General features: G+C 46.8%; 2 protein-coding genes across 6 annotated transcripts in view; one reads left to right on the forward strand and one right to left on the reverse strand.

Moving 5' to 3' along the window:
• Positions 1–1667, reverse strand: part of Ngef (neuronal guanine nucleotide exchange factor) — a 97042-nt gene extending 95375 nt beyond the window's left edge. Inside the window, exon 1 of the mRNA NM_001111314.1 lies at positions 1485–1667. The gene's annotated coding sequence lies outside the window, so the exon portion shown is untranslated. The remainder of the gene's footprint in view (positions 1–1484) is intronic.
• Positions 1668–1823: 156 nt separating this feature from the next.
• Neu2 (neuraminidase 2) lies at positions 1824–25642 on the forward strand. Of its 5 annotated transcripts, NM_001160163.1 has the most exons (4): positions 1824–1923; positions 7231–7332; positions 22675–22886; positions 24335–25642. In NM_001160163.1, the coding sequence occupies exons 2-4, from the start codon at positions 7302–7304 to the stop codon at positions 25271–25273; spliced, it is 1182 nt and encodes a 393-aa protein (NP_001153635.1). In that variant the 5' UTR covers positions 1824–1923; positions 7231–7301; the 3' UTR covers positions 25274–25642. The 5 variants fall into 5 exon arrangements, with proteins under 5 accessions (NP_001153635.1, NP_001153636.1, NP_001153637.1 ...); NM_001160164.1 differs by lacking the exon at positions 7231–7332; NM_001160165.1 differs by lacking the exons at positions 1824–1923; positions 7231–7332 and adding an exon at positions 11819–12046.
• The last annotated feature ends 1391 nt before the right edge of the window (positions 25643–27033 follow it).

Raw genomic sequence — 27033 nt, forward strand, 5'->3', positions numbered from 1 at the left:
TTCCCTTACTTCAGCAATCCTATTCACCAAGAATTCTTTACAGAGGCTTCTGCTTCCCCCAGGAACTTCCTGTTCTAGTCATTAAGATCCCAACCCCTCATCCCTAGGAACTTGAAACACTTAGCTAGAGTGAGAGCGGGAACAAGTGCTCACAGTCAACCCATCAGCTATTTCACCAACAGAAGCTCACCATGGGACATTCTTTAAAAGACCTCTCATTAATGTTCAAACTCACTGTGGTATCCCTGGCAGTGGGGCCACAGGGACTGCTGCTACCGTTAGGAAACAGGACAGGCTGGGTGTCTCCCTATCCTGGGGACCATGTCCATGAAAATCTGTGGTTGTTCAAAGAGTGGCCTGAGAGTGTGGTTGAGGAAGATGGCCTATTGTCCATTTTCATTGTCCAGGATGCTGGAGTCTCCAAGGAGACTCTGGCTTCTCCTTTCTGAGACTAAGTAACATCAAATGTGGGCCAAGATGAAGAAAGGGGGAGGGGAAAGGAAAACACAGTGGGGGGACCCAACCAGAGCCTTAATGTCTCTCTGCATTAAGACAGCCATTTCTCTCAAGGCAACAAGACATTGGTCACTAGCTGAGATAGCAGAGTAGCCAAAACTACAGGAATCCCAAGTCCAGCTCCCTGCAGCTGATGGCTTCGTGAATATCCCACATATTGGTCAAGACAGGAAATAAGAACCTTCTATTGCTATATCCAGCTGAGTTTTCTCAACCGAGTCACAACATACTCTGGCTTCTTGGCCACCAAGCACACAAATCTGGAGGGTTCTGAGGGTAGGGTCTTTTGTCCTGAAATGGTCCCTGAGCAGGAGGAGCAACATCAGTGGGGCAGCAACACAGGGGCTGTTACTCCATAGCTGTGAAGTCTCCTCCCTAGAGCACACCTTAACCCTGAGGTTTGAGCCAACAGCACACGGAAATCACAGCACTTCACAGTCTACACATACATTTACAACCAGGGCGAGCACCATGGGGAGTGAGTGCCCTGGTCTTGGAGGGCTCTGCAGTTACTTTAACATGAGGCTTCTGCCTCTCTCTGATTCTTTATCGGTTTTTGGCAAGAGGCCCTGCACGTTCCTGTTGCACAGGGCCCTGTAAGTTATTGACCTGTCCTTTGCAGTACATTGTCTCCCTAGTCTCCACAGCTGGAGGTATAGGAGCTGGAAAGAGGGGTCACCCTGCTTCGTGCTTCACAGATGTTGAAACACGCTGGGCTGGGAGAATCACTAAGCCAAGATGGGCTGGGAGCTCACAGGCATAGCCAGGACCTCATAGGTACTGCTGGAATCTTGCAAGGGTAGCCAAGTTCTCCTTCCCATGGACAGTCTGGCTGCCTTCTCTTTCCTAGTTCTTCTCAATCAATGCTTGCAACACTCTGCACTTCCCCAGCAGTGACCTCTCTTCTACGGTTTCCTTGATCTCATTTCATTAAAAAATAAGATAAAATAAACATATATTTTGCTCACCTGCCAGCCAGAAGTTCCTGGGTGTTAGGCCCCCTCATAAGTGCTTCAGTTTCTTCCTTTCCCATCCACGGTCCTGTCCGGGCACCTCAGTGCAGGTCTGTGTGTCCCCCACATAAGCACACAAGCTCCCTACCTGTCCCTGAGTACTATAGCCTGGAAAAGCCTCCCTGGGAAACATTCCTGACCTTCAGACCTGCCTCCCTATAGCTGGCCCCATTCCTGGGACAGGCACTTCCTGTCTGGGTGTTTACCTTGCTGGGTGCCCTGCACCTAGGCAGGGAGCCAGACACACCTCCCTAGGAGCCAGGCAAAAGGGGAGGTGCCACTGAGGTGCAGGTTGACATGACCCAAACGGCCCCTGGCTGCAAGGTAATATCGGAAGTTGACTAAGAATGGACGCCCCACCACTGACTGACCCGCCCCCTGAGTCTGAGATTGGGTAAGTGTTTATGATCCTCTTGGGTTCTGGTCACTTTTGTGTTAGTATGTGTACACGTGCACACACACGTGGAAGTCAGAGGTGAACACCAGGTCTCTCTCTTATTGTTTTCTGTTTTTCTTATGGAACCCAGGGCTCACTAATTGGCCAGGCTACCTGATCGGCCATCCTCCGAATCTTACCTGCACCCTCCCCTCCTGTCTCAAACTTCCCCTGTGGGGGTTAAAGGAGCACGCCACTGTGCCCCTTTTTTATGTGACAGTTGTGAATCTTCTCAAGTCCCAGTGCACATATGCCAAGCGGTTTGCCAACTAAGCCAGCACTTTTAATCACTGCTTTACATGGCCGTCAGGGCTCAGCTTGACAGCTCCCAGGCAGGGGACACCAGCTGCTCTATTCGAGAGGTCTTAATCAATTGTTACTATTACAGTGAATTATGATTAGTGACGGCTTCCTTCTGCCTGGTGCTTACTGCGTGGCAGGCACTGAACTAAGCAGATTGCATAACCTCTCTGTGTAGCCCTGAGCCCTCACTACAAGTTGAGAATCAGGTGCATTTTAAAGATACATATGTTCATAGATCATCTTGCCCAAGGCCACATAGATAGTAAGCTGCTCCAAGATTGAAACCCATCCTAGCTGGTACCAAAACCTTGCCTCTTAACCCATTGCTTTCATTTCTCAATGCTAATAGCTACACTGCCCATATTTATGTAAGCCTCCGATGAGCTATTGTTTTTTGTGACCTACCGCTGGTAATAAATTAACCCAACCGGTACTGCCAAGAAGCAGGGCATACTTATACTCTAGGTTTCTGTGAGTCAGGAATCTGGGCAGGGCTTGGCCGCGTTCTTTGTTCAGGGGCTCTCACTGGCTGGAGGCAAGGTGGCTGAGGGCCAGAACGCCTCTTTACAAGGCTGTGTGGAGAAGGCACACAGGCCTCCTGGGTTGTTGGCAGGCCTGCACGCCTCCTTGGGGATTGCTGGACTGAGGGCCTTGTTTCCTGCTGGTCATGGCTGGGCAGCTTGCTCTGTTTTGTTTGTTTGCCTCTCTGCCATGACACCTTGCTTCATTGAGGCTGCAGAAGATTCCAGAGATCTCTCTCTTCAAGGACATGGCTGTGTGATGCGCTCCACGTGAGCACGCTCAGCTATGGAAGTCAGATGTCTTCCTTGAAGAATCTCCACTTTATTTATTGAGGCAGGGTCAGTCATTAGACCTGGAACTAGTCAAATCCAGCTAGTCTAGCTAGCTAGCTTACTGTGAGGATCACCGCCTCTGCCCGCTGAGTGCTGGGAACAGCCAGGCCCACCTAGCTTTTGTGTTCTGGGGACCTGGATCCTGACCTCTCGTTTGCATGCCACGCTCTTTCTCAGCTGAGCCATCTCCCAGAACCACAGACTTTTGTGATGTGCTCGTGGAAGTGACATTAAGTGGCATCCCATCACTCTGCCATGCTCTGCTTGTCAGAGAGCCGCCATTAGGTACAGCCCATATGTCACAGTAGGACATGGATGCAGGAAGTAGGCACCATTGAATCTCAGATGTCTGCCTAGTATGACATCCGATTGCCACAAATGTTGGTTCTGGTTTTTGCCACTGAATGCCAGAGGGAAGTAATCTCTCATCCACTCATCCCTGCTTTTTTTTTTAACAATAAAGCATATATATTCTAACTAAATTACAGATCAATATTACTCAGCAGCTAGATTAATACAGTCATACAGTCACTCAAACACTTGCACAGTCCCAAACTCTCCCTCTCCCTATCTTGATTATACATATATATGCATATATAATATTATATATTATAATTATATATATAATCGAAAGAGAGATATGCGCACATAGATATAGACTAGACATAAGTAGATACAGATGTATCAGCAAAATTTACTTACTTAGAATGGCCATAGGGCTTCACTTAAGAGTGTTACACTTTCACTATCAAGTGCATCTTTATTCACTAATTCATCAATACACACTCACATGAAAAAACAAACAAAAAATTAATAACTCTGACCGACCCAATCCACTCTTGGGCATATGCTCCCAAACCCCAGATCCTACTTCACAGATATCTGTACGTCCATGTTTATAGCAATGACGTGGGGTAACCTGAATGTCCACCAACAGAGGGAGAGATGATGAAGACATGGGTACCTACACAAATGGAAAGTTATTGGGTATGAAGAAAAATGAAATTTACAGAAAAGTAGATGGACTCAGAAAGTACACCATTCAGTGAGGAGACCTAGGTGCAGAGAGGAGATAAGACTGCATGTTCTTCCTCATGTGTGGGTCCTGGCACATAGTGCACACTTGCTTATATGCAAACAGGTATAAGTTCATGAATTAATTTATCTGAGAATCTCCGTTCTCCTACGATAAGGAAACCAGATATACAGATGTTTGATAGTTTACCCAAGGTCATATACATTTTCCTGAACACACAGAAATGCTGGTTATGTATTTCTGTAATAAAGACATATTTCTGCTCAGAAGCTAGGTCAGCCTCCAAGTGCCACAAATGAGTAGCTAACCATAGTTACCCTGGTGAACTATTATGTACAATCCCTATTGTGCTTACTTTATTTATTTGCCTTAAAGGTTTATTTGTGTGTCTCTCTGTGTATGACACATGCACGTGTGTCTTTGGAGGCCAGAAGAGTGTGTTAGATCCCCTAGATCTGTAGTTACAGGTGACTGTGAGTCACTGGATGCAGGTGCTGGGAACTGAACCAGGTCTCCTGCAAGTGCTCTTAACCCCTGAGCCATCTTTCTAGATACCCCCCCCCTGTTTCTTTGTCTCTGTCTCTCTCCCTCCCTGCCTCCCTCCTTCTCTCTTTCTCTTTCTTTCAAATCTGTGTACATGCGTGATGTGTATGTGTGAGAGCGTGTTCATGTGTAAATGTGGGCATTTGTGTGCCATGGCATATGAATGGAGGTCAGAGGACAACCTTGAGTGTCAGGCTTCACCCCTGTGTTGTTTGAGACAGGGTCTCTTGCTGTTCACCAGTGCATAAGTCAGGCTTGTTGGCCCTTAAGCTTCCAGAGATTCTCTGTCTCAGCTTCCCATCCACTGTAGGACTGCTGGGATTTCAGATGAACGCGGCCGTGTCCAGCTTTGCATAGGCTCTGAGGGTCTGAACTCAGGCCCTCACCCTTGCTCACTGAGCCGCCCCCTTTCTTTTATTGGTTTTAAATAAATGCCTACGAGAACACCAGCATCTCAACCTGGTGGGATACAGCAGGAAGCTTGCAAAGGACTTAACAGTATAGAGTTAAAAAATGCCCCAGGCTGTGGGGAGAAATTAGGATTACCTACAGGAAACAGACGCAAACATTGGAGCTACCTATGGGGTCTAACTCTTTTTTTTTAACATCTAATTTTTTATTAGGTATTTTCTTCATTTACATTTCAAGTGCTATCCCAAAGTCCCCCATACCCTCCCCCCCCTTCCCTACCCACCCACTCCCACTTCTTGGCCTTGGCACTCCCCTGTTCTGAGGAATATAAAGTTTGCAAGACCAAGGGGCCTCTCTTCCCAATGATGGCTGACTAGGCCATCTTCTGCTACATATGCAGCTAGAAACATGAGCTCCGGAGGTACTGGTTAGTTCATATTGTTGTTCCACCTATAGGGTTGCAGACCCCTTTAGCTCCTTGGGTACTTTCTCTAGTTCCTCCATTGGGGGCCCTGTGTTCCATCCAATAGCTGACTGTGAGCGTCCACTTCTGTGTTTGTCAGGCACCGGCATAGCCTCACAAGAGACAGCTATATCAGGGTCCTTTCAGCAAAATCTTGCTAGTATATGCAATGGTGTCAGCATTTGGAGGCTGATTATGGGATGGATCCCTGAGTGTGGCAGTCTCTAGATGGTCCATCCTTTCGTCTCAGCTCCAAACTTTGTCTCTGTAACTCCTTCCATGGGTGTAATGGCTTGTGCTGTAAGACTGAGAATCGACAAATGGGACCTCATAAAATTGCAAAGCTTCTGTAAGGCAAAAGACACTGTCAATAAGACAAAAAGGCCACCAACAGATTGGGAAAGGATCTTTACCAATCCTAAATCAGATAGGGGACTAATATCCAACATATATAAAGAACTCAAGAAGGTGGACTTCAGAAAATCAAATAACCCCATTAAAAAATGGGGCTCAGAGCTAAACAAAGAATTCTCACCTGAGGAATACCGAATGGCTGAGAAGCACCTGAAAAAATGTTAAGCATTCTTAATCATCAGGGAAATGCAAATCAAAACAACCCTGAGATTCCACCTCACACCAGTCAAAATGGCTAAGATCAAAAATTCAGCGAGGATGTGGAGAAAGAGGAACACTCCTCCATTGTTGGTGGGATTGCAAGCTTGTACAACCACTCTGGAAGTCAGTCTGGTGGTTCCTCAGAAAATTGGACATAGTACTACTGGAGGATCCCGCAATACCTCTCCTGGGCATATATCCAGAAGATGTTCCAACTGGTAATAAGGACACATGCTCCACTATGTTCATAGCAGCCTTATTTATAATAGCCAGAAGCTGGAAAGAACCCAGATGCCCCTCAACAGAGAAGTCTAACTCTTAGCTACTCATGACAATCAGAAATCCCAGCATGTAAACTGAGAAAGGTAGCTGAGAGTCTCAGAAGCCTTAAAGATAGGAAGAGGCAACTATGGGGAGGTCTCTGTAACCAGGAACACCAGTAAGAACAATCCATCACGCCTGAAAGATGAGGTGACACATGACAACCATAAACACTCACAGTAGCTTCCCATGAAGGGCGACAAATAGGGAAACAGAAATGACAGAAAAACAGAAAACACAGATTCTAAAAGCAGATGTGTGAAATTTTTACCCTTAATGTGTTTCAGAGTATGGAAATTAAATAGTTTTTCATTAGATAATAATATCTGAGCAAGCTAGATGTGTGTGAATACCGGAGCTGACTGGAGGAGAAGGTTAGAACCGGTTGTATGTGAAGCCTCCAGGTGTCCTGCTGGGGTTATTATAACAAACCGCCACAAGTTAGAGGCTTTAGACAAGAGCTTTATTGTCTTACAATCATAGAGGCCCAAAGTCCAAGGCTAGGATCCAGTAGGTTTGGTTGCTTCTGAGGTCGGTCCCTTTTGAAGTCTAGAATTGAAATGGCTGCAGGTCTGGTTCTCGGCTTGTGGATGCCCGGATTCTCTGTCTTTGTGTGATTTTTCTCCTATGTGTGGCCAAATCTGCTGTGTAATATCCTCTCCTTAACAGGCACCAGCCAGATCCCAGTTCATACCTCATTTTATCTTTCCTTTTCACAGACTTGTCTCTGGATACAGTCATACTTTGAGGTACTACAAGTTAGAAACTGTTAGGTTACTCAGTTCAGTCCATGACAGTCCAACCTTCTCCATGGTTTTCCGGTAAGTTCAGTTTCTACAGATTTCTGATGGTGTGATGTTGGTCCACTTGCCCTGTTTTCTCTTTTGTAAAACAGATGTGACAAACAGTATCTGTGCCCTAGGGTTACCACTAGAATTATACAAATGTATGCATATACAGTTCTTAAAAATAAGCACAGGGCTGAAACGATGACTCAGTGGTTTAGAGCACAGGTTGCTCCTCCAGAGGCCCCAGGTTTGATTCCCAGCATTCACACGGCAGCTCACAACTACCTCTAACTCCGTTTCCAGAAGATCCGATGTCCTCTTCTGCCTTCTGCAAGTGCCAGGCACACAGGTAGTGTACATGTATACATGCAAATGAACACTTCATCACATAAAATAATAATAAAAAAATAAGTGCAAAAATATTTAAAGACATAAAGAAGAGGAACCTATAAAATAAGAATGGAAAATTTCCGTGGCTTCAGAAACCACTCTGGGGAGCAGAAGGGTGAGAGTCAGGTAAGCTCCTGTATCTTTTTCCATGCTGACAAGAGACAGAGTTCTCACACAGGAGGGGCCAGAAGACTGTCTGTTAGCCAGAGACAATGCTTTGTATTCCCTATGGTAGAAGCTGGCTGAAATCCCTGCATCATAAGTTTCGTTTGGAATTGTCCTACATCCTAGAGAACACAGATTTTACAAGATTAAAGAACAATGTCTCAGCAAAAGTAACCAATGGTCAAGAAAGGGTAAGAGCCAAGAAAACCTTGGCTGTGTTTCTCGCAAGCTACCCTTGCCTAGTAACTTGCTTTGGGTGAGTATAGAATCCCTTGTACAATTAAACATTCTTTATTTTAATTTTTTTTTAAAAAAAGCAGATTCAGAAAACAAAGGAGAAATTCTAGGGCTAAAAATATTAAAGAAAACTCTTACTGGGTGTGGTGGTACACATCTTCAATACTAACATTCAAGAGGCCAAGATAAGCAGATCTCTGTGAGTTCCAGGGCAGCCTGGTCTACATAGCAAGCTCCAGGCCTCCCAGGGCTATGCAGTGAGACCCTGTCTTAAAAACAAAATTTGAGCTAGATATGACTTTGTTAGACAGGAAATATAGAAAATGTTCAACATCCGGCACTGAATGAATCACAAAAATGCAGGAGCCATTTACTGACCCAGCCACTTACCAGGCCATTGTGAGAGAGAGCACCAGAAGTGGAGGAGACACAGTGTTCAAAGAAATAACGAGTGAGGAGTTTTCAGACTTGAAGAAAGAGAATGAGTTTCAAGTTTGAAACACATGCTGAGTCCTAGATCAGTTCAGAGGAACTCACATTCTACCCTGAATGCTGCAGCAGCAGCCACCGCAGGACACCAGAGATAAAAGAAAAATCCCAAATGCCTTCAAAGAACTGAGAGATTCCATCAGTCACTGACCTCAGCCAGCCACACACTGTCCTGTCACCAGAAGGCTTGCCATCCTGCCTCCCTCCCTTCCAGAGAGCTCCCTGCTGACCTCGCTGTCTCTGCCTTCTGATGTTCCCCTTTTCTTCTCTGGGCTGCCTCAAGAGGTCCTCCTGACCCCTCTTACCCCCTCCTTTCTTCTCAGAGATCCCTGGGGATCCTCCCTGCTATTGTCCCTGCCTCTGCGAGCTCAGTTCCTCCCACATAATTAGGCAGCCCTGAGACTCATCTGTGAAGGTCCTGCTTCTCCCTTCCCAGTGAGTGTGGTGCTGGCTACACTGGATGCACACGACAAAATTTTGTTGAAGCGAATTTGGAGTTTATGCTAAGAGATTTTAACATAGATGTGAAGCACTGGTGTTAAAGGAAGGGAAGGCATTGAGGACGGAAGGAAGACAAACCGTAGAATGGGCATGTGGGCATCTCAAAAGGGAATCACCCTGTACTTGAACAATTACACTATTTCTCCTTTGGACCTAAATATAAGTTAAAACTGCATATGGAATCAAGCCCATATGAATAAATTTGTTACTTTTTCACTTGGTGAGTCAGCAAAGGAAGATCAACAAGTACCCCAAGCCATGTTTTTATGTCCAGGAAGGACCATAAGCCTCTTCCTGCCTTATCTTTGGTTGGAGATGAGGAGGCTTCAGATTCCCTGTAGCAGAAGTTGGATGGATCCCTTCACTATAAGGAGTTTGGTCGGAAATTATCAGGCTCTGTAGCAGTGAATTAGTTAAACTGCTTTGGCTTTCAGTGGGAGCTGCACCCCAGCCCCCAAAAGCTCTCTGGATTCTCAAATGAAAGACACACACACACACACACACACACACACACACACACACACCACACACACACCACACACACACCACACACACACCACACATATACACACCAGCTAATTTTGATATACCTTGACTAGTTCAATGGCTGGGCACTTTTAAATTTCCCCAAGGCTAGCAAGCACTCCCTTCTGGTATTCTTGTGTTAACATCTTTTTAAAAAATCTATATTTCATCTCTATGCCCCATACTCAATTGGGGAAGTGGCCCCTAGGACCACATTCCTGGATCCTTATATGTTGGCGGGCCTTTAAGTTTTATCTTTCTGCTTCCCCATCATGCCTCCTTTCTCTTTTTCCCTCTCTCCTTCACTCCCTTCCTCCCCACCCCCCCCTCTGCCCCTCTCCTGCACAATCTAAAAGTTCTGTCTCTTTCTGCCCAGCCATTGGCTGTATGGCAATTCTTTATTATCAATTGAAGCCAGCTGAGGATTGGGACCCTCAGGTCTGCAAGCACAGCTTTTTTGGGAGCAGAAATAAGACGAAGCCACAGATGCTTACAGGATTAGAATGCAAGGTTTGTGAATGTGAATGTGGTGCCCTCAGAACCCAGAGGGGACACTGGGTCTCTGGAGCTAGAGTAAATTATAGGTAGTTGTAAGCAGCTTGATATGGGTGCTGGAACCAAATCCCAAGCAGTGAGCCATCTCTGCAGGTCCTAATTTAATTTTAAAACATTTACAATATCATATTGTATATGATGCACAGTATTTCATACACACACCCCCAGCTTCTCTTATCCCCTCCAATGGCTGTCCTCTCCTTTCTCCCCAACTAGTCCCTATCCTATTCTCAAGCCTCCCCTCCCTTTCTTTCCCTTCTACCCCTCCCCCTCTCCCCTCCCTCCATCTCGCATCCTTTGGCTCCTACAGTCCTTCTCCATGTGATACAGATGGGCTAAGCACTCGGCTGCCGCTTAGCTCTTTGACCAGTTATGGATCCCTGCTTTTACCATCTCTTTAATATTATCAGGGTCAACCTTATTCTAGTTCTTGAGACGCTGCTATAGCATGTAGTTCAAGGGACGCTACAGGGTGGGAGGAGGTGGCAGAGAGAAGTACCAGGACCTTGGAAGTGGAAAGAAGCATTCCTCTCCTCTGCTGTGGGTGCTCAAGATCTAATGGCTTGGAGCTCTGCTTTCCAGCATACCCATTAGCCCCTGGCAGGTTTGAGCACAGTCCCAGCAGAATTGGAAGGACTGCTCTGAAAGGTCAGGTCTTCTGCAGTTACCTTGTCTGGGGTTTAAATCAATTACCTACCAAGTCCCTGCTATGAACATGCCAGAGGTTATGTTTCTTACATCCATGGAATGAGGTCTGCCTCCTTAAGAGCTCTAAAAATAGGCCAAGCTATCGGGCAAAGAAGGAGCTGGCTCATGTGAATAGCCGGCTTTGGCTTCTTTTGCTTTAAATCCCTGTTCAGGTTAAAAGTAAGAACAACATGGTCTTCCCTCTCTCATTTGGATTACTAGCGCAAAGGGACTGTCTGATTGCCTGGGGAATTATCACCACACTCCCAGGGATAAGACTGTCTGCAGTAGATGAACAGAGAGGACTTGAGAGGAGTTAAGGTATAAGGAATCAGGGGTGAAGACATCACAGCACTAGAAAGTAAGGAGCATTGTAAATTAGGAATGGCGTGGCCCCAGCAGCCTGCAGAGATGATGAGCATTAGGACCCCGTGGACAACAAAGTATTTGTGGTGCCAGTGCCCAAGCTTAGAGTAGCATCTGTCTGAGTCTGTCATTCCAGTCATCCTGTCTGGGGCAGGTGGGAAGGTGAAAGGAAGGAAGAAATTATGGGAAAAAGGAAGATAGGATGGTAGGAGAGAACCCTGGCAGAGCAAGAAAGCATAGGGTGTGGTGCATAAGGACCCCCGAGCAACCACGTGGGCAGCGCTCTCTCTGCCAGTCTCTACCTGTGACCAGTTAGGTGTTTGTGTGAACACGGGCCCCTGTTTGTGCTGTGGCATTCAGCATAGCGGTATCCCTTCATCTTCCAGACTCAGCTCTGGGTTGCTATGGGTCCTGTCCATGCAAGCCTACGGGTGGACCACCCTCAGTCCCCAGGCAGGTGCCTTTCGGTTCTGAAGGCTTGGCTTGGCTTGGCGGCTGCTAACTCTTGCATAAGCTTGTTTGCCTCTGAATAAGCTTGGGTAAGGTCCCTAGGGGAGGAGAAAAGTTTTGGGAGCACTGGCTCCTGGCAACGGAAGCTGAGGGAAGGAAAGACAGAAGGGAAAGAAGAGGTGTCCCCACACTAGCTTTCTCTCATGGAGCTTGCCCCCAAAAATTGAGAGTGCACAAAAGAAAGAAATAAGAAATAGCCCAGCCCCTACTTTCTGGCTGTGCCAGCTGTCAGAGGCACAGAAAAGGTGTTGGGGGGGCACCCACTGAAGTCTCCAGATTCTCCTGTCTCAGGACAAGGGACAGCACCAAGGACACATGGAAGGTAACAAAAATAGCTTATTAAGAAAGGGATAGAACATTCTGATGATGGGAGTCGGCCAGGGAGCAGAGTCAAGGGTCTTGTGGTCCTTTGTAGGTATTTACACAGCACCAGCCCATTTTGGTATACTGCAGGCATTTCCTAGCATGTTGTGTTTGTTACATGTGGCTTAGGTAGGGAAAGTTCTCCAGTCTTTTTATGCCAACTGGCTTCTTTCATAGATCTTAATATTTCTCTGCATGCCTTTATTCTTCTGTTACATAATGAAATTGGTATGTACATGGAGGAGTAGAAGAAAGGAAATATCTGGGTGGTGGTGGAGTAATCCTTTAATCCAGCCCTCAGGAGGCAGAGGCAGGCAGAGCTCTGTGAGTTCGAGGCCAGCCTGGTCTACAGAGTGAGTTCCAGGACAGCCAAGGCTATGCAGAGAAACCCTGTCTTAAAATAACAAACAGAAAGTTAGTAAGTAACATCTGCACGCCTATCATCTCAGTATTTAGGAGCTAATGCAGGAATGTTGCAAGTTTGAGGCCAGTCTGAGATGTAATAGCAAGCTCCCGGACAGCCTGAGTTACATGTGAAAAATCTGTCTTGAAAAACAAAGAAGTAAATAAATGTTAAAGTAAGATTTAAAAATGCTATATCCAAAAGCTATTTACTGTGTTCCATTTGTGGCACCATGTTAAGTTTTGAGAATGTAGCAATTCATATTTAGTTTTTTTAAAAAACAGTTTTGCGGAAGATTATATGCCCCAGTACAAGGGAATGCCAAGGCCAGGAAGCGGGAGTGGGTGGGTTGGGGAGCAGGGCAGGGGGAGGGTATGGGGGCTTTGGGGATAGCATTTGAAATGTAAATGAAGAAAATATCTAATAAAAAAAAAACAGTTTTGTGTTTTAAATACAGTTACCAAAGTGGGGCTCTGTTTGCCATCGTGTATGCTACTTTCTCTTCTCTTCTCTTCTTTTCTTTCCTTTTGTTTTCTTTTCTTTTCTTTTTTAAATATTTTTATTGGGTATTTTCCTCATTTACATTTCCAATGCTATCCCAAAATTCCCCCCTACCCTCCCCCCCAACCCCCTACCCACCCACTCCCACTTTTTGGCCCTGGCATTCCCCTGTACTGGGGCATATAAAGTTTGCAAGTCCAATGGGCCTCTCTTTCCACTGATGGCCAACTAGGCCATCTTTTGATACATATGCAGCCAGAGTCAAGAGCTCAGGGGTACTGGTTAGTTCATAATGTTGTTCCACCTATAGGGTTGCAGTTCCCTTTAGTTCCTTGGGTATTTTCTCTAACTCCTCCATTGGGGGCCCTGTGATCCATCCAATAGCTGACTGTGAGCATCCACTTCTGTGTTTGCTAGGCCCCGGCATAGTCTCACAAGAGACAGCTATGTCTAGGTCCTTTCAGCAAAATCTTGCTAGTGTATGCAATGGTGTCAGCGTTTGGAAGCTGATTATGGAATGGATCCCCGGATATGGCAGTCTCTAGATGGTCCATCCTTTCGTCACAGCTCCAAACTTTGTCTCTGTAACTCCTTCCATGGGTGTTTTGTTCCCAGTTCTAAGAAGGGGCAGAGTGTCCACACTTTGGTCTTCGTACTTCTTGAGTTTCATGCGTTTAGCAAATTGTATCTTATATCTTGGGTATTCTAAGTTTCTGGGTATGCTACTTTCTCTTGCATTATGTAGCATTTAAACAGAACTTCAACCTTTCCTTCTTTCTTTTCTGTTGCTTTTTGGTGGAAGAGTCTCTCTCTGTAACCCAAACCCATTATATAACTCAGGCTGACCTCTTGTAAGGACACTCCTGCCTAACCCTCCCACATGCTAGGATTACAAATGCAAGCCACCACGTTCAGCCATTTCCTTAATCTCCTGTACTTAATGCACTTTGAAACAACTCTTCAAGGATCCATCCATCAGTCAGCTGTCGGGGGAAATAAGCTATCAAAGCACTGACATGATCTATGAGTGTCAATTTGAGCAGGAGGTTTCTCGGGGCTCCTTGTGTGGGCTCGCCTGTGGGTAGATGTGGTGGTGAATGAGAATGGCCCCCACGGGCTCATCTGTTTGAACACCTGATCATCAGGGAGTGGTGCTACTTCAGGAAGATTAGGAGATATGGCCTTCCTGGAGAAAGTGTGTCGCTAGAGGTTGAGGTTTGAAAAGCTCACGCCAGGCCCAGTGACGCCAGTCTTCCCTGCTGCCTGTAGATCTGGATGTAGAACTCTCAGCTACTTCTCTAGCACCACATCTGCCTGAAGAGCACTATGCTCCCTGTCATAATGACGATGGACCAAACCTCTGACACTGTAAGCCAGCCACAATTCAATGAATGCTTTGCTTTAAAAGAATTGTCTTGACCATGGTGTCTCTTCGCAGAAATAGAAAACCACTAACCAGCACAGTGGAGTACCAAAGAGAAATCCCGAGTCCATGTCAACTTGACTATCTTTCAGAACTGGATAGAGAGAGCCCAAGAGCAAGAGGACCCAGCAAGGGCCATACAGGGGGCCACTGTGCCTAGGAAGTAGACAGGTGAGGCAGGCCTCCCAGGAAGTAAAGAGCTGACAGGGTGTGCTTAGCCCTGAACCAGGGGACATTTTAGACCTGAGTAGCCAATAGGATGGTATCATGAAAGGACTTTTGTCCAGTATAAAAAAGGAAATAAAAGAGGAAATCCTTTCTCCCTCTTATTAATTATTAATCAAGAAAATGTCCCCGGAGCTTACCCACAGGCAGATCTAATGGGTTTAGATTTTCTCAATTGAGGTTCATCTTCTCAGATGACTCTAGCTTGTGTCAAGTTTACAGAAATAAAAAATAAAAGCCAACAAGGAGGCATGCAATATCTGGTAGCAGTTAGAAAAGACTCTTTCAGAACTCAAAGGCCACCTCAGCTCACACAGAAAATATTACAAGAACAGCCATCCTCTATGAAGACAGGAAATTTTATTTGAAACCCACTCGACTTTAGCTACCTTTTGATGTTTCCTGTGTTCAGCCCATCCATGTCCTTCAGGGAACTGGAACAAGATGGCGCATGCTTTGGCGGTGTGCCCCAAGTACTTGTCTATCTGGGAAAGGTCATGGAGCAGTGGACATGGTGGGCCCAGAAGATAAGAGTTCATCGCCAGGTGATGACATCTACTGGGTCTCTAGCCTACCAAATGCTAGATTAAAGTTTAGATGGGTTATCTGGTCCATTCCTCATGGATAACATCCACCTGTCTATCATCGGATAGAGACACCAATGTTGTGTTAGGAAGTACTTCAGACATTAGCAAGCAAGGCATTCAAGATCTTTGTTCTCTGTAGGTAGCTGTTGAACAAGAGATGGGGTGAGATATATTTTGGAATTGACATGGCCAGGAGAACATTGTGTGGGCGTGTTTGAAGGGAAATGGGGAAACTTTTAAAGGCAAAATGAGGTTTGTGTAAGTAATTTCAAGGTAATTCTTAGCTACAAGGATTATAACAAGGATTACGGTGGCCTCCATCTGAGAATGGACAGGATAGCTGTTCTTGCAATATCTTCTGTGAGCTTGAGCTGGCCTTTGTGTTCTGAAAGAGTCTTTTCTAACTTCTATCAGATATTACATGCCTCCTAGTTGGTTTTTAAATTTTCTTTCTTTTTTTTTTTTTTTTTTTGTCAATTTGACACATGCTAGAGTCATCTGAGAAGATGAACCTCAATTGAGAAAACGCACCCATTAGATCAGCCTGTGGGTAAGCCCCTAGGGACACTTTCGTGATTAATAATTAATGTAGGAGGGCCCTGCCCACTGTGGGTGGTTCCATCCCTGGGCTAGTGATCCTAGGAGAAAGCTAAGTGAGCAAGCCATGAGGAATAAGCCAGTAAGCAGTGTTCTTTCTGTGGCTTCCGCTTCAGTTCCTGCCTCCAGTTTTCTGCCTTGAGTTTCTGCCCTGTGACTTCCTTGAGAGTTGTAAGATAAAATAAACCCTTTCTTCTCCAAGTTGCTTTTGGTCATGGTGTTTATTATCACAGCAATGAAGAAGTACATTAAGAAAATGCATGAGTCCACTGTTTGGGGGCCTTCAGGTTGATGCTGCTTTATTGTCAGGGCTGCACGAAGGGGGCTCTGTTCTGACTCTGGGTACCTTCATGCAGCTTAGGATCTATGTGAGTTTTTCCATCTTCATCTTCAGAGAGCCTGAGGGTCCAAGGAGTCATCCAGCTTTCAACAGCTGAACCAGAGTGACAGCCAGGCTCTACGTGACCCTGACCTGCTCCTCCCATGAAAATTACAATTTTCCAAACCCCAGGAAGCCTATTCCCACGGAGTACATGTTGCTCAACGCTTCCACTTGTAAGAAACAACTTGACGCACGCTGCCCTAGGTCATCACTGATTCAGGAGTTCTTCCAGACTAATGAGAGGCAGCATCCTAATTAGGCCAGGGCTGGGCCTACATGCCAACATGACCCCTGAGGTGTGCCTTGTCAGACAAGTGGGAGGCAAGTAGGAGGACTCTTTTTGGTGTATATAGGCATGAACTTACTGAGAGGCTGAGACTGGAGTCAAGGTCAGGGGACTACAGGAGCCACAGAGACATTCTAGAAACCAGATTCCCACTGCCTCTGTCCTTACACAACCAGGCCTCGCTGGATCCTGTTTAGCACATACTCCTGAAGGTATGGCTTATCTCTCATTGATTCACATGTCCCTCAGATGACATAAACAGGAGTTCTTGATGCTAGAGCATCTTGGGAAGTGATGTCAAGGTATGGGGTACTTTCTGTGGAAAGTATCCCAGACCTCTTTATCCTTCCCCATAATTACTGATGTTTGCCTGTACTTTGGGGTCCTGGAAGTCATGGAGAGGGCATGGTTGCTGGAGTTTTCTGGTAGACAGAAGGTGCCAGGTTGTAAATTATCAAGCATCTCCTTGAAGAGAGAAAGTCAACCAGCAATGAGATATCTGGCTTTGCAAGCTGTGTGCCAGACTGGGCCCCCAGCAGGAATGGAAGTGAAGGCAGCAGGACCTTGGGCTGAGTGTCTGTGGGGTGTGTGGGGTATGGAATCCGGCAGCTCCAGGCTCAGAGCCACACGCCTCCAGCACCTGAGGCTGTGTACTGGTGGAGAGCCACCCACCACCTTCCTGACCTACTTTTCAGTTTGCTCACGGCTGCTGTGACAGAACACCGATGCCTGCTTTCCTGGGTGTGTGGGAGAAGTGAGTTTCCTCACGGAAGATGCTCCGAGCTTGGCGGCTTCAAGGTCATAACAGTTTCAGTCAGCCTGAGGTAGCCTCAGGGAGACCCAAATGAAATTGTAGTTCCACAGTCCTTTCTGATCACTGGCAATGTCTTGTCTTGAACATGATGGTGCCACCTGTCTCATTGATGGTCTACTGTAGTAAGGCTCGGCTTATACTGAGACCCCTGTCTACCGTTAGCCTCTCAGATCCCGTCCAGGCTCATCCACTGCTGACAGAGGGACTTCACTTAGCCTACTGCTTACTATGAGGAGAGAGAAACACTTGCCCAACAGTGAGCAATCTTTAAGGAGCAGACTAAGTCCAGAAACTGAGTTTGGTGTTTGGGGGTAGAGTGGAGGGACTCTGTATGTGTGGGTGAGTTTAGAGGTCAGAGATCAACCTTGGGTGTCACTCCCCGTGGTCTGTCACTTATGGATATGTGAGCTAGGCTTAGCTAACTAGGGAGTGTCAGGGATCTGCCTGCCCCTGCCCTCCCAGGGATTACAAACGCACCCTATCCCCCATCAGGCCTGGCTTTCACCGCGGTTCTTGGACTTGAACTTAGGTCCTCATGACTTCATGGTGAGCTTTTATTGACTGAGTCATCTCTGCAGCTTTTTGACGCTTGACTCAGTTCTGTTCCCATTGCTCCAGCTGCCACTGTTGGGAGGTGGAGCTGTGCCATGATGCCCTCGAGGGCCCTCGAGACTTCCTCAAGTGCAGAGAGGGTGGTGCTAGGAAGCGCCCTTGCGATCACCTGTGCCTTGGTGACTGTAGTACAGGTGTCTACCATGTGGGGGTATCAGGAGGATTAAATAATGAGTAAATATTTGTAAGTTATAAAATTTGTAAATACAATTGACAAGGATTTATAGAAAATAGTGAGTACTTAGAGAACAAACACAAAGCATTTTGTAAAGACCAGCTGGGTTTATTATTATTATTATTATTAGTGAGAGAAGTATGGGTTGGGAAGTTGTTAGTGGGTGTGTGAGTTTGGGCTGGGTCTGTGGATGAGACACCTCATACTGACCTTAAAGTCCTTTTTCCCAACCTTTCCCATTCCCAGGCTCAGTCTTGTCTCTAATATATAGGGCTTGGCTGTTTAGATAGATCAGTGGGACTGACTGGCATTTATTACTCTGTTGCCTCCACTCCAGCTTCTGTGTACAAAAGGCATCACTCTGAGCCTCGTGGGCTTGTAGAGGGTAGGGCATCTGTGGCTTAGGTGAAGTAATTGTTGTCAAATGCTCAGCCAGTCCCTGGCAAGCACCTATAGATACTGGGAATAATATTGACCTTTTCATCCCTGGTCAAATGTCCACTCCATTAGAACAGGCTTCTTGGCCTATTTTGTTCCTGATCCATCTCAGGTTCCCGGTATACCACATGACCCTGTGACAGGAATGACTGCATTTGTTGCCATCTCTAAGGCAGCCAGATACTAAAGGAAGAATCTAGAAATAGCCATGGACACTGTGGAAACCAGGACTCAGCTTCCAAAAATCAGCACTGACCAGGCCTCTGTCCTCGTTTGCTTTCTGTTGTGATAAGCAAAGAAAACCCAGGGAGGAAAGGCTTCCCCAGGATAACCCATCACAACTGAGGCAGAGACCCCAGGATAACCCATCACAATTGAGGCAGAGACCCCAGGATAACCCATCACAACTGAAGCAGAGACCCCAGGGTAACCCATCACAACTGAGGCAGAGACCCCAGGATAACCCATCACAATTGAGGCAGAGACCCCAGGGTAACCCATCACAACTGAGGCAGAGACCCCAGGATAACCCATCACAATTGAGGCAGAGACCCCAGAGTAACCCATCACAACTGAGGCAGAGGCCCTTGGGGAACGCGACTTACTGGCTTGCTTTCATGTCTTGCTCAGCCTGATTTCAGGCCACCTGTCCAGGAGTAGGACCACTTATAGAGAGACCTAGGCCCTCCCACATCAAACACTGAACTATAACTTACCCACCCCATAGACACACCCACAGGCATGAAGGCAATTCCTTCTTCCCAAGTGATGCTAGCTTGTGTCAACTTGACAAAAACTGACCAGTACATTCTCCTGATCATACTGTGTCCGCTGCCTCAGTCTCTAGGAGATGCCACCACTGCCACTTTGGTCATTATTGTCTGCTTCATCCAGATTTTTGTCCAATCTCACATGGACAAACTGCAGCAAGCTCATCTGTCTCCCTGGAACTGAGAAAGAAACGTCCTTAGAATGAATTAGATTCAATCAATGGCCTACCTAAAATAATCCCAGAAACCTTCCGTTTGCCTCTAAGCTAAAGTCCAACTCTTGTGGTCAATAAGGCCATGCAAAGATGCTCAACATCATTAGCTACCATGGAACACAACCCAAAACTACACTGAGGTAGTGTACAGCCACTAGGATAGCTAGAATAGAAAAGACATAATAATAAGTGCTGGCGACAGTGTGGGGGGATTGAGACTCTCTTCTCACCCAGAGAAAAGATAGAAGTGGTAAAGTCAATGTGGTAAAAGATTCAGAAGTAAATGTGGTAAAGAGCTCTCCCAGAATGCTGAAGCCTTGTGTTAGATTTCCAGAGCTGTCCAGCATTACATAAACCAGATGTGGTTGGACTTGCCTGTAATCCTACGACTTGGGCAGTGGAGGTATGAGTTTAAAGTCATCCTTGGCTACATATTGAATTCCAACCTAGCCTGGGCTACATAGAAGAGACCTTCCCTCAAAGTAATAAATAAGTAACTAAATAAATAATGACGCTCTGATGGATGCTGCAGCATGAATGAATCTTAGAAACAACATGCTAAGAGAAAGAAGTCAGCTGTGTACTGCATGACTGTACTTGTATAAAACATATAGAACAGGCAGAGCTAGCGATAGAGAGTACACTGGTGGTTTCCTGGGGCCACTGTTGGGATAAAACAGAGTAACTGTTCACATTTACAGAATATGTTGGGGGGGACTTAGGCAGTGATGTCTGCACAGCTTTAGAACTGTCCTTTGAAATCATAGAATGGCTCTGTGAGGAGCGGAATTGCATATTGTGAGATATTATACATTCCTTTTGAAAATGGACTGTGGTCCATCCCTGTAGGATGGACTATGTACAAGGGGTAGTCACTAGTTCTGGCCAGGGGCTTCATCCCTCTCCCAGACTGCATCTTCTCTCTCTAAACTACGAGCTCTTGTCACATCGACATGTTAAGTCTATTGGTCTTGGGGTTTGTACTCAACCTGTACTGTTGCTCTAAACTCACCTTTCCCCCTCTGGACCCCAAGAACCTAACTCATAGTCCTTTTCTGGTTCCTCCTCATGACAACTTTGACCCCTTTCCCCTGTCTCAAGCTTCTTTGTGGATGTCCTTAGCTAACCTCCCACGTTGTATACTTAAAGCCAACTCATTGGAATGGAGAACAGCTTGGCTTTGGGGACGTCCTAAAATCAACATTTAAATCTGATTAGATGGCTACTGAAGAATTTTCATTAAGGACCAGCTGTTCGGCACTTGATCAAGTTTCTAAGACACCGAAATGGCGTCTTTCTCCTTATTTTTCTGCTTCTAATTGTATCCAATTCTTTCTTATTAAAAGTTATGGCAGTCATGGCCATGGAGCAAGCGAGATTACAGTTTGCAGGCATAGACTTTTGTACTGGCTAATTTTGTGTCAACTTGACACAAGCTGGAGTTATCACAGAGAAAGGAGCTTCAGTTGGGGAAATGCCTCCATGAGATCCAGCTGTGGGGCATTTTCTCAATTAGTGATCAAGGGCCCCTTGTGGGTGGGACCATCTCTGGGCTGGTAGTCTTGGTTCTATAAGAGAGTAGACTGAACAAGCCAGGGAAGGCAAGCCAGTAAGGAGCATCCCTCCATGGCTTCTGCATCAGCTATCAGCTCCTGCTTCCTGACCTGCTTGAGTTCCAGTCCTGACTTCCTTGATGATGACCAGCAATGTGGAAGTTTAAGCCGAATAAACCCTTTCCTCCTCAACTTGCTTCTTGGTCATGATGTTTGTGCAGGAATAGAAACCCTGACTAAGACAACTTTGTTTTGTTTAATCTTTCATTTTCTGCCTTTTGAGACTGTCTCAATGTAGCCCAGGCTGGCTTCGAATTCCAAACTCTCTTCCTGCCTCAGCTTTTCTCGTGCTGAACTGCAACCATGAGCCACCAACACTTCAAGTCTCCATTTTAAAGCAAAGACTTATCTCCACCCACTGAGCTGGCATCTGCCCTTCTACATTTTATTCTGCTGCATTGTCCCAGTAACGTTCATCAGACTTGAACAATAGCATGGTAGACTACACCTGTCAAAAACAGTTAAAAACACGGTTTAAATGATAATATATTACATGGTAGGAAAATGTAGTTTTCTACCATGTCTCCTGCTTTCTGATTCCTCTCTTTTCATTTCTCCTCCCGAGAGATTAAGGCATGGGGAAGACTTGGAAGTTGTGGCTCCCTTGGCAGGGTTTAATGGAGGTTTCTAAAGTCATTACTCTTAGCAGGAGGGAAGGCAGCCAGTGCACAGAGAGAAGAGTGATGGGGCAGGAAATAGAAGGTGCTGAGATTCAGTCTCAGAGTTGCCTCAACATACCCTGAGGGTCTCACTTCAAGCCAGAACATGGGGTCCATCTGTCCTTATGTTCTGGGTAGATAGATCATCAAATATAGCCTTTGTTGAGGATAACCTTGGCAAGGGCTCGGCCAAGGGTGGTTATTCTGGCTTAAGAAGTTAGCTCTGTCAACCCTTCTTTTTGTCAACCACAGTCGCCAAGTTATCCCCTGCCTTCCCTGTTCTTTTCTGAAAATACTTACATTGTTGTTCATTTTCTCACACCTCTAGGGCTCCCCACCCCCACTCCACAACCCCATTAGTAGGCAGATCCTATCTCTCCAATTGCACAGCTACCCCCTACCTGCCTCAGGGTGGCACCCACACAGCGAGGGCAGCTGGTTTATCAGCCTCAGGCAGCTGAGGGAGTGGAGCTTGGGGAATGGAGGTATTTTCTTTCTCTTTGGAACAGCTTTCTAGGGCTCTGGAGTTATAAAAAGGCTCTCCCATGAGTCATCCCCTGGCAGTCGGATAGCTGCAGAGAGCCACTCAGCAAGCTCTTCTACTCTACCCAGGGCTAGCAGATGAAGGTTGTCACAAATCTGTTGTGAGGGGAACGGTTATAGCAGGAGTCGAATACAAAACACACTTTTCGATTCTTGGATAGAGCACTGCCAGTACACTATAGCAGAACTGGCGAATGGGGTCTTGGGATATGGGAAAGGACACAGAACTTTTTCTAGGACAGGCCACCCAGACAGGACTCCATTTGCCAGTCAGATGAGTGCCACCTGAATTGGATGATTCTGGCCCTTGGCACAGGTATGATGTGTGTTCTCTTCCTGCCCAGATCTCAGGCCCATGGCGACCTGCCCTGTCCTGCAGAAGGAGACACTGTTCCGCACAGGCGTCCATGCTTACAGAATCCCTGCTCTGCTCTACCTGAAGAAGCAGAAGACCCTGCTGGCCTTTGCGGAAAAGCGAGCCAGCAAGACGGATGAGCACGCAGAGTTGATTGTCCTGAGAAGAGGAAGCTACAACGAAGCCACCAACCGTGTCAAGGTAAGGTAGGACCCAGCTGCAGTGGCTCTGCCTGGGATGGCTCGATGACACACACCCTTGTGGTCCTGTGTGCGGTAGAACCAGGCGTAAATCTCACAGAACTCAGGGGCAAGGCCATCCCTTCATAACTAAGATGTAGGTAGGACCTAGGGAACCTGGAAGAGACCTAGAAACCCATCCAGGGACAGGGTGACCAACAGGCTCCTGTACCCAACCCAGATCTCACTTGGGCTCACCAGGAGCAAGTCTTGTTGGCTGATCATGTGCTTCATCACGTGACTGGCTGAGTTTTCTGGCATCATTGAAAGCCCAAGGGAGGGCCAGTTCACTGTCATTTAACAGGACATTAATTACCTTTGAGGGTAACTAATCTGGGGTCTTAGGATCAGCTGACTGTCTATGTCCTCATAACATTACTCTTATGACAACTACATGATTGTTATTCAAAGTAGGGCATCAAAATTCCTTTTGCCTGGCGCATAATTATTTTACACCATCATGGTGCTTGAAGCAGGTGGACCTGAGTTCAAGGAAGGCCTGGGTCCATTCCTTATCCAAGGCAACTAGGCTAACCTATTTAGGCTTCTCATTTTCAAAATATGAAATGGAGCTAAGGATACTTCTTCGGCCTTGGAAGATCAGGCAACACAGTGGGCACCATCTGTCTTTTGGCATAGCGTCGGTGTTGCACTGGGGCAGCTAATGAGGAACAGGGATAGCCAGTGTGGTTGTCAAATATATGACATAGCAGTGGCACAGGGAACCTCAGTGTGCATCTTCAGGATCCTCGAGTCCATTAGTACAGTGTCGTAAGTAGGTGACACAGGGCAACCTTCATTTTCTTTGCCTTTTAAGAATGCTAGACCAGCCAGGAAGAATAGATGATGTTAGGAATGGTTCCTACCATAGTTGCACACGCGCGCACGCACACACACAAACACACACACACACACACACACACACACACACACACACACACACACACACAAAATCACATTTACTTGTTTGTTTGTCTGTGTATGCCAGCATTTGAGTGACTCAGTTCTCTCATTCCTGTTGGCCCCAGAGACTGAACTCAAGTCAGCAGGCTTGGTGGCATGCACTCTTACTTGTTGAACCATCAGCTGGCTCCTAAGTTACTTTTTTGTCTTGGGGGTCTGTCTGGCACATCACAGATGCTCTGCAAATGTTTGTTAGTGGGAATCAAAGTAACAGAGCCTTCAGGGAGAGAAGTGGGGAAGGAGTTTGGGGGAGGAAATGGAGAAATGGTGAGGAACCTGGCTCTTGCTGCTCCTGGCAATGGGTAATTGATGGGTAAAGTCCCTTCACAGCCTTTGACTCCATCCCTAAGATAAACCTGCCCCATGGACCCCTCAGCGTAGCCTCCTGTCATCATCACCAGCAATCTCAAGCTTGTGTTTCTCTTTCTCCCCTTTTCTCACATTCAGTGGCAGCCTGAGGAAGTGGTGACCCAAGCCCAGCTGGAAGGCCACCGCTCCATGAATCCATGTCCCTTGTATGACAAGCAAACAAAGACCCTCTTCCTTTTCTTCATCGCTGTCCCTGGGCGTGTATCAGAACATCATCAGCTCCACACTAAGGTTAATGTCACACGGCTGTGCTGTGTCAGCAGCACTGACCATGGGAGGACCTGGAGCCCCATCCAGGACCTCACAGAGACCACCATTGGCAGCACTCATCAGGAATGGGCCACATTTGCTGTGGGTCCTGGGCATTGTCTGCAGCTGCGGAACCCAGCTGGGAGCCTGCTGGTACCTGCTTATGCCTACCGGAAACTGCACCCTGCTCAGAAGCCTACCCCCTTTGCCTTCTGCTTCATCAGCCTTGACCATGGGCACACATGGAAACTAGGCAACTTTGTGGCTGAAAACTCACTGGAGTGCCAGGTGGCTGAGGTTGGCACTGGAGCTCAGAGGATGGTATATCTCAATGCTAGGAGCTTCCTGGGAGCCAGGGTCCAGGCACAAAGTCCTAATGATGGTCTGGATTTCCAGGACAACCGGGTAGTGAGTAAGCTTGTAGAGCCCCCCCACGGGTGTCATGGAAGTGTGGTTGCCTTCCACAACCCCATCTCTAAGCCACATGCCTTAGACACATGGCTTCTTTATACACACCCTACAGACTCCAGGAATAGAACCAACCTGGGTGTGTACCTAAACCAGATGCCACTAGATCCCACAGCCTGGTCAGAGCCCACCCTGCTGGCCATGGGCATCTGTGCCTACTCAGACTTACAGAACATGGGGCAAGGCCCTGATGGCTCCCCACAGTTTGGGTGTCTGTATGAATCAGGTAACTATGAAGAGATCATTTTCCTCATATTCACCCTGAAGCAAGCTTTCCCCACTGTATTTGATGCCCAGTGATCTCAGTGCACGTGGCCCAAAGGGCTTCCTTGTGCTTCAAAACACCCATCTCTCTTTGCTTCCAGCATCCTCTGGACTCTTGAGTCCAGCTCTTGGGTAACTTCCTCAGGAGGATGCAGAGAATTTGGTCTCTTGACTCTCTGCAGGCCTTATTGTTTCAGCCTCTGGTTCTCTTTTCAGCCCAGAAATCAAAGGAGCCTGGCTTTCCTCAGCCTGTTGGCAGGGCAGGTGGGGACAGTATATATAGAGGCTGCCATTCTGCATGTCGGTTGTCACTATGCTAGTTTAACCTGCCTGTTTCCCCATGCCTAGTGTTTGAATGAGTATTAATAAAATATCCAACCCAGCCCATTTCTTCCTGGAAAAAAATGTTCACAACGTCTCTGGGGAAAGAGTGAGCAAAACATATGAGTTAGCAAAGATGTGTGTGTGTGTGTGTGTGTGTGTGTGTGTGTGTGTGTGTGTGTGTGTGTGTGTGTGCATGTGTCTGTCCCTTTGCCAGGGCTTTAGAGTAGACAGCACCAGAACACTTTGTTGAACCAGCTAAGTCATTGTATTATACTCCAAGGAATGTTCTAACAAACTAGAGCATTCCAGCTTAGAGGTGGGAAACAGTACTTCCTCAAAACTCAAGCCTGCAGGCCGTGTTCTCTGGGCACCTCTAGAACATGGTCCCTTCCCACCTCCTCCATCCATATTCTAGTGGCATCCCGCAACTGCTGCCATTCCTCGCAGCAGCAGCATTACCCTCCTTGGACCCTGTCCTTACATAGCTGCCTTCTCCTATGTTTTCCTCTCTGTCACTCAAGGGAAATGCTGGTGGGTGTGGAGTCCACCAGATAATCCAGAATCAGTTCATTTCCAACATCCTTTTTCACATCGCAAAGATTCTTTTCCTATATCAAGTTATAGACACAGAGGCTGGGCATTAGTTGTGTCTTGTAGGCCCTAACTCCTCTCACTGCAGGCATGGTTTTTCCATGTAAGTGATGTGGCTGAATATAGGAAGGTGGTTCTGGTGAATCAGTAGCTTTAGAAGAATCTGGGTTAGGCAGGGGGTGGGGATGTTGGATGCATATTGGAGTTGTATGACTGCTTTGGGTACTCAAGGCTGTGGCGATGGGAGAGCCATGTGGCAGTGAAAGAGGGGTTAGGGATGCTAGGTTAGTGTGATTCCTATCACAAATAGCAGAGAGAAGGCTCTCCCAGGCAGTCTCAAGGGCCCAGTGATTGAGGAGTCTGACTCTGATCCCCTGGAACTGTTAGAGGCCACTGTCCCTTTTGTGTTCAGATCCTCCTGGTGTCCTATGGAAGGCTTGCTCCGGGCCTTACCAGACCCTCTCTCACCACCACAGTGATACTAGGCACAGATTCTTGTAACTGAGTGATATCTTTGGGCAAGTGTGGAAGTCAGGGTGTGAGTTTTGTTGGAGGAGAGCAGTAGAGCCACCTATTAGAATCTTGTCTCTTCTTATGAGAGCTTAATCCATCCAGCTAGAAGGAAAGTTGGGTTCATCTGTTTGGGGGATTTCCATCTGGTGTCTTGACAGGCATTCAGAGTAGCTGGGATAGGTCCTATGCTGAGCACAAGACAGAGGGCTGAGAATGCAACCAGGAAGACCCTGGAGATGATGAAGGAAAATGACCCCATAGTATACTGTCCAAACCCAGAGAGTGCAAGGGGTCCTAACAACTATTCCACCAGTCAGTAGATGTTACCCAGGACTATTCTCCTCGAGCTGGGAGAGCTAGGGGAACCA

This window comes from Mus musculus, chromosome 1 (genome assembly GCF_000001635.26).
Source record: "Mus musculus strain C57BL/6J chromosome 1, GRCm38.p6 C57BL/6J".
NCBI classification, from domain to species: Eukaryota; Metazoa; Chordata; class Mammalia; order Rodentia; family Muridae; genus Mus; species Mus musculus.